Source organism: Malurus melanocephalus, unplaced genomic scaffold (assembly GCF_030028575.1).
Source record: "Malurus melanocephalus ecotype Western Australia unplaced genomic scaffold, MMel_1.1 scaffold_1696, whole genome shotgun sequence".
NCBI lineage: Eukaryota > Metazoa > Chordata > Aves > Passeriformes > Maluridae > Malurus > Malurus melanocephalus.
This window is the reverse complement of record NW_026624928.1, coordinates 4,100-11,760: the sequence shown is the minus strand read 5'-3', so window position 1 is coordinate 11,760 and position 7,661 is coordinate 4,100. Positions and strand designations below refer to the sequence as shown.

At 48.7% G+C, this 7,661-nt stretch overlaps 2 protein-coding genes across 2 annotated transcripts; one reads left to right on the top strand and one right to left on the bottom strand.

Annotated features, from left to right (window-relative positions):
- Positions 1-1,078: 1,078 nt before the first annotated feature.
- On the top strand, positions 1,079-2,109 carry LOC130587262 (feather keratin Cos1-2-like). The gene is made up of 2 exons (XM_057388233.1): positions 1,079-1,159; positions 1,463-2,109. Exon 2 carries the CDS (start codon positions 1,484-1,486, stop codon positions 1,793-1,795), a length of 312 nt encoding a protein of 103 aa, XP_057244216.1. The 5' UTR covers positions 1,079-1,159; positions 1,463-1,483; the 3' UTR covers positions 1,796-2,109.
- A 4,254-nt stretch (positions 2,110-6,363) lies between these two features.
- Positions 6,364-7,095, bottom strand: LOC130587263 (feather keratin Cos1-1/Cos1-3/Cos2-1-like). The gene is made up of 2 exons (XM_057388234.1): positions 7,015-7,095; positions 6,364-6,724 (listed from the first exon to the last, which is right to left on the bottom strand). The coding sequence occupies exon 2, from the start codon at positions 6,701-6,703 to the stop codon at positions 6,395-6,397; it is 309 nt and encodes a 102-aa protein (XP_057244217.1). The 5' UTR covers positions 6,704-6,724; positions 7,015-7,095; the 3' UTR covers positions 6,364-6,394.
- Between the last annotated feature and the right edge of the window lie 566 nt (positions 7,096-7,661).

Genomic DNA, 7,661 nt, shown 5'->3' with positions numbered 1-7,661 from the left:
GATGTTGACACATGGAGGAGCAATGGACAAATGTTACACATTGCTGTTCTCTGCACAGCCTGATTGTGGCAGACACTGATCCCAACTTGTACATCACCTCAGCCCTACATGTCTGGACAGCACCTGGGCCCTGCCAGGTGCTGAAGGAGTGTAGGAGGTCCAGGTRTACAAAGGGTGTCATGTCTTGGACCTTGTGTGCTGCTCATGGAGTGGATATGGGAGAGGAGGAGAAGGAGGGATGAAGTTGTTCCCCTGCAGTGAAGATTGTTTCCCATATTCTCTGACACCCTTTGCTTCCAGGATCTTCCTGGTGGCCTTTGGCTGGGGAGTAGCCAGGGATGTTCTTAATCAGCTCCAAGGGAAAGGACACAAAGTAAAATCGACTGCAGGGACTCCAATCCAGAGCTTCTCCACGTTTTTCTGTGAGCAGACTGAAAGTGTTGCCATAGAATGAAGGATGACCCAGAGGGCAAGGTTTGGATGCACATCTTTATTGTGTCTGAGGAAGAAAAGGAGGTGGCTCACAGAGGCCACCAGCAGCAGCCACTAACACACAGAGGAGCTCTTGCAGGGTGTCCATCAGCCATCCCTGCTGAGGGAGAGAAGGCTACACATCCCCACKAGACTGGCCAGGGAGACACAGAGAGCAGTAGACAAGAAGGAGCAAAGTGGAAGAAGAAAAGGACATTGAAAAGCTCTGTCATCTCTCTTCATGTGGCAATGCTTGGGCAGGTGAGCAAGGAGCACAAGAGTGGTGCCCATTTCCTGACAACTTTGCTGTAAACAAACCACCCAAAAATTACCCAGGTGAAYATTACCTTCCCACAAGGGATGCCAACAGTCATTGATCAGAGCATTCTACCGGTGCTAACATCTTTGTGCCTTGGAAATCACTGAGCATCTCATCRCAGCAATTACAGAAATAGCCTTTCATATAGGAAAGAACGTGGCAGAAGCCAGGAAATGAAGACCACAATGCAGGAAACCAGGACACAGCCCCAACTATTAGCTGGATGGTTCACATTTCACATGAGCTGGTCAGAAAATTATTACTTCCACCAAGGTGCTACTGGGCCTGAGGCAGTGCTGGACTGCTATAAAAGGCAGCCCATGTCTCTGCTCTCTCATCCACTTCTCTCACCTTCTCCTCAGGAATCAGGTGAGTGTGAGGCTTCTTCTCCTCCTTCTCTTCCTCCTCATTCTCCTGCTCTAAGAGCGGCTCTTTCCTGGCTGTAGGTCTCAGCTGAAAGGGGCATTTGAAGCCCAGGGCTGGGAGCTGCTTGTGCTGGGAGAGGGCAGAGGAGAGAAGGTCTTGTGCAGAGAGAGCTGGGACTTGGCTCAGGTGGCTGCTGGGCTCTGAGCTGGGCACTGCAGTGTGGGCCAGGAGGTGTCTTGGCTGCAGGGTGGTTGGGGGCAGTGCTGCTTCTCACGTGTCCTCACTTTTTGCTGTTTTTTGTGCCAGGTGCACCTGTGACCCCGAGTCATGTCCTGCTGCCCACCCTCCTGCAACCCTTGCTGCCAGCCCTGCGGCCCCTGCCCGCTGGCCAACAGCTGCAATGAGTGCTGTGTCCGCCAGTGCCAGAGCTCCCACGTGGCCATCCAGCCCTCACCGGTGCTGGTGACCCTGCCTGGCCCCGTCCTTCAGTCCTTCCCTCAGAACACCGTGGTGGGATCTTCCACTTCTGCTGCTGTTGGCAACATCCTCAGCTGTGGTGGAGTGCCCATCARCTCTGGGGGCTTTGACCTCTCCTGCATCACCAACTGCTATGGTGGAAGATGTTGTCCTCCCTGCTAAATCTGCTGGCAACAGCCTTGGGCAAGAACCTGCAAGACCTCAGAACCTGAATCTGGCCAGAAGATAGATCTTTGGGRCACTGTAATTAGAATTTCAAGCCGTTGTCCCCTTCTTGTCCTCTGTTTTCTCTCTTTCTTTTTCTGTCTGTGTCTCCCCAGACCAACCTGGGAGCACCTGTTGCCTTCCCTCCCTCTTTAGGGTGTGCAGATGGACACCCTGCAAAAGCTCCACTGCGTCTCAGTGGGTCTTCCAGGTGCTCTCTGCGAGCCACCTCCTTTTCTTCTTTAAGCTTAATAAAATTGTGTTGCAACCAAGCCATGGCTTCCGAGTCCTTCTTCTTTCCATGACAACTCTTCTAATCTGCTCAAGGGAAAAGTTGGAGAAAGCAAAGTTTGGGATTCCCTGCAGTGAATTTGTGCCTTTTTCTATTGGAGCTGTCAAAATCTTCTGTGGCTGCTCCACAGAGAATGGTCTTCAGAGAGACCCTGACTTTGAAGGGTGGCAGCAATAGGGGTGGGAAACAGGTCCTGGGACAGCCCCAGCCTCGCCTCTGCCTTCTCCTCCCCTCCATCACCCGGTCTACATTCCCTGGTCAGCACAGATGGTCAGTTACTATAGATGGTCAGTCAGATGAGATATGCACCCCATACACTCTTTCATTACCTGGCAAGGCCCAGCTGCCTCCCAGACATGCAAGGCTGAGGTGATTCACAAGCTGGGATCAGTATCTACCATATTCAGTCTACACAGTGCAGTCCCCATTCCTGTGAACGGAACACTCCCATGGGCTACTGCCTGGCTGGGTTCTTGGTCTTGCTTGGGCAGAGACTTCTCCATTTTTGGGTTCTCTTTTCAGTATTTTTCCCCTTGTCTCAGAGCGACTATAGTTAGCAGTGTTGAGCTGCCAGAAGGTGGATCCCACAGGTTCTGCCTGTCGCCACGGGCAAACCCACTCCAGYAAGCCAGYCCAGATGGATCGGCCCCCCTCCAGRAAAGAAGGACATGGAAACAGAGACTCTTTCATGGCAGCTTTTTCTGAAGGCGAGATCTGGTGGCTATGAAGGTGCCTGCTTTGGGTTTACAACTGTAGCCACTTGTAAGGACTGCAGTTTGCCATTAGAAACTGTTTTGAAATTAACTTTGAAAAATTTGGCAGAAGAAAGAAAAGCGAGCAAGTTCCTGGGACCAGACCACTCCGTGCTGGTGTGGACAGACCTGTCTTTTCCCCACCACTCTCATTGAAACGGTGGGAAAAACAAAAACTCTCCAATAACATTTTAATGTTAGAAAGTTAAGGCATTATTTTATTTCCTGCAAAGAAACTTTAGCACCCTTCCCCTAGGGTAAAGGTAAACAATATCTTTGACTAAAGTTATATAAAAAAATTTAAACTGGTGTATTTTTTAACACCACCACAGCCACAGTGCAGAGCACAGAAGCAGCATGATCGCCACAAATGGCAGGAGGAAGTGGCAGCGATGCAGGGCCACATGAGCTGGAGAGTCTTCATCTGCCCCTAGAACTGATCTGTAGGCTCCTGCCTTCCCCAGTAGGGTTTACCATTATCCTGTCCCTTTGATACCAGGACCATATTGTCGCCTGGAGGGTGGACATCTTGGAAGGAAAGGGTGTGATGTCATCTTCCCCTTGTCCTTCAAGCCCGGCGGCCACCCCTGCCAGCCGCCACCTTGGGAAGGATATTTTCGTAATTTCATGTCTCTCTTTGCTCCCATAGGATTGGTGAGGTTCAGCAATTTTGTATCTAGCAGTAAWTTAATGTTATTTTTGTTCTGTTCATTAGTAAACTTATGTTTTCACYTTTATCTGCTCATATTTTGTTCTTTGCTAGTGTAAAGGGATTGGTTGACATTAAGGGAAGATAATGTCAACATTAATGTCAACTCTCATATTAGAGTGCTCACCTCTTTAAATTATCTTAAACCTCCCATCAGTGAATTTTTCAAAACATTCTCTGTTCCATTTCCTTTGGGACAATTGCTGATTTTCTCTTGTAACTTAACCAGCTCTGTCGCAGAGTGAGCTATTATTACCCTAGACTCTGCCTCCTGATAAATGAATTTTGTCTTCGCTAGCAGGCAGAGCTTGAGGTGAAAGGAAGTGGAGGATTATTGGCTTTGCTGACTTCAATCCCTTTTTTGGGGAGGAGAGGAAGGAAACACCATACTCAGGGAGTTCTGCCTCCCTCTCTTCCTCCTCAATTTTCATGGATGGAGTTTAGTGTGCAGGGAGGATTTCGTTTTGCTTAATTGCAATTTGTTTAATAACTGGCAAGGGCTAAGGGTTGTGACATCACATTTGAGCCCACCTTTTCCTCAGGGCTGAAAAACCCAAGTTCCTTCCCCACACCTCCCCTCAGCAGTGTTAATTTGCCACTTCAAAGCTCCTTGGCTCTGGACAAGCTTTTTTTAACTGGTTTTTCAGGTTTTGGGCTAGCTTCTTCTGGGCATTCCATTCTCCATCTGCACTCAGGTGGGCTGTTGTTTCAGCCTCCAAGGCAATTTGAAACTCAATCAGTTCTTTCTGTTGCTGCTCTTCAACATATTTAAGAGTTATACCCTTCTGGATACCAGACCTTTGCCCTTGCTGGGTTTTTTCCCCCATCTTTTGCCAGAATTCCGGTTTTCTCTGCAACTAACTGCAGATTTTGCCAGATTTTCTCAGCCCACATCCCTCTTTATCAGTCTGGACAAGCATTAAAAGCTGTTAGCAATTCCATCAGTGGAGAACAGGTCAGAAAGTTTTTCACCTAGGAGTCCATGACCTTTTTGCTGGAGAATATAATTTTCAAGCACAAATTAATTTCTCCTTAATTCTGCAATGAGCATTTATCTCCATATAAAATACTTCATCACCTCAGGAGTACCCTGCACACTATGCCAATTAAAGTGTAAGGTCCCCAAAATCTTGTTCAATGTGACATTTAAAAGGGTTTTGGTTTTTCATGTACTCTGAGTTAGACACATGGGAAAAGTATCAACAAGATATTCTCAAGGGGTCACAAAAACCCAAAAAGTCTTTACTGGCAACTTAAGAAAATCAAAGAACTTTGGTTAAAGCTTTCAAGGAGCATCCAATCAACACAAAACACYTCCCAAAGCATTAATAGTCCATTCAATTTAACAGAGGCTAAGCCCTTCTGATTTTCAGTTACTCAAAATTCTGAGAAGGGGATTTTGAAGAAGAAAGGGAAAGAGAGAAAGAAAATAAATAGAAAAGAACAAACATAGCTACCATTTCTGGTTCAAATGRTGTCCATCTTATAGAAATTCCAAGAAGAGGTGGGGTCAAAAACATGTTCTTGCCTTGTGTCTCAGGTTAAATAACCTTTGACTTTTCTGGGTCCTAGTAGAACTTCTGGCCACTCTGGGACTAGATTGGGGTGCAAGGGTGGGGTGTTGCCTCCTCTGGTTTTCCAGGGATTGGTGGCCACTGCGGGGTTGGGATGCAGGTCTGGGGAATGGGGTGTATGGTCCAGAGCATTGCCTCACCAGGGCAGATCCCAGGCTGCACCTTCCTCCACAAAAAAACATCTGGAATGTTCCAAGCCAGCAATCCTTCCAGTCTCTCACTTATGGGGTTTGGAACATCCTGGTCCAGATAAAGGCACCCATGCCTTTGTCAGCTGGGTGGGATTAGATGATCCTTGCAATCCATTGTAACCCAAACCTTTTTATGACTCCATGATCTCTGAGCTGTCTCTGGCTGACTATTTGTTCACCAGAATCATCATTCTTTGTCTGATATTCTTGGGCACTGTTTTGTTCAAAAGGGAAGACATTGATGGTCAGGTAACATCCATCCATATGTGGAAGAATATGAATTTATAGTGAAACCATAAGTCATTCGCACAAACTCAACCAAAAGTCATTTGACACTACGCATCCCAAGTATGGCTGATATCAATCCTGACTTGTGAATTGTCTCAGCCCCACATGTCTGGACAGCTGYCTGCCTGTGCTGAAGGAGTACATCTTATCTGCCCGTGGTCCTGTGTGCTGGCCATGAAGCCCAGACCAGGTGAAAAGTGGAGGAGAAGAAAGAGATGAGGTTGTAGGCTGGCCCTTCCCCATTCCTGCCACACTTTGGAGCCAGTCTCCCTGATGGCCTTTGGCTGCCGAGCAGCCAGGGATGAGTTTGTCAGCTCCGAGAGAAAAGACACAAAGGAAAATACACTACAGGAAATCCCACCATTTGTTTCCTCCGGTTGTTTTCCCTGAGCAGACTGCAGGAGTTGTTACAGAATGAAGGAGGACTCAGACGCCAAGGCTTGGATGCAAAACAGCTTTATTGAGTGTAGAGAAAAAAAATACCCAGCATGGCCCAGAAAAGGCACCAGGAGCAGTCACTACGATGCAGGGGGGTGTCCCACTGCCTGGGCCGAAGAGGGAGGTAGGGCAACAGGTCTCCTCCACTAGACTGGCGTGAGGAGACACGGGCAGCAAAAGAAAGAGCAAAAATAGAGAGAAGAAGGGAACAATGGCTTGAAAAGCTAAGTACAATGTCCCAAAGCTCTATCTCCTGCCCAGAACCAGGTTCTGAGATCTTGGAGAACCTTGCCCATGGATGTTGGCAGCAGATTTAACAGGGACGACACCTGCTGCCACCATAGCAGTTGGTGATGCAGGAGAGGTCAAAGCCCCCAGAGTTGATGGGCACTCCATCACAGCTGAGGATGCTGCCAACCGCAGCAGAGGTAGAAGATCCCACCACGGTGTTCTGAGGGAAGGACTGAAGGAYGGGGCCAGGCAGGGTCACCAGCACTGGAGAGGGTTCAATGACGACGTGGGAGTCCTGACACTGGCGGACACAGCACTCATTGCAGCTGTTGGCCAGCGGGCAGGGGCCACAGGGCTGGCAGCAAGGGTTGCAGGAGGGGCGGCAGGACATGGCTCAGGGTCACAGGTGCACCTGGCACAGAGGACAGGGACAAACACAAAGCGGGGACGTGTGAGAAGCAGCACTGCCCCAACCACCCTGCAGCCAAAGCACCTCCTGGCCTGCACTGCAGTGCCCAGCTCAGAGCCCAGGAACCATCTAAGCCAAGTCCTTGCCCCACTCCACACAAGACCTTCTCTCCTTCCCCTTTCCCCAGAGACGTAGCTCCCAGCCCTGGACTCCAAATGCCCCTTACAGCTGAGACCTACAGCCAGGAAAGAGCCCTCTTGAAGCAGTAGGAGGATAAGAGGCTTCCCACTCACCTGATTCCTGCAGAGAAGGAGGTGAGAGAAGTGAATGAGAGAGAAGAGACATGGGCTGCCTTTTATGGCAGTCCTGTATTGCCTCAGGCCTGGTAGCACCTTTGTGCAACTAATAATTTTCTCACCTGCTCGTGTCAAATGCAAACTATCCCAGCTAATGGTGGGGCGGTGTCCTGTTTTCCTGCACTGCTACCTATTCATTTCCTAGTGCATTCCATATGCTTTCTTCTATGCAAATTTCTGCAAGTGTTGGGATGAGAGGTTCAAGAACTTCAGGGGGAAAGACGTCAGCATAGGCACAATGCTCAGATCAAGGGCTGGTGGAATCCCCTGTGGGCAGGTGATGTGAACGTGTGCCATGCCTGTAAGTTTGTTTATGGCAAAGTTGTCAGGAAAGGGGCACTTCTCCTATGCTTCTCACCTGCATTTCCATCGTTTGGGCACATGACAGAGCTTAGGTTGCTATTTCCTTCTTCCACTTTTCTCTTTCTTTTTTGGCTTTATCTCCCCAGGCCAGTCTAGTGGGGAYGCACGGCAATTGAGGCACAGACTCCACATTGGTATGCGAAGACATTTATTGCAAAAAATCCAGGGTCTTTTAAACCATTAGCTTTTTATAGGTTACATTCTTGTGAAACACAGCAAAG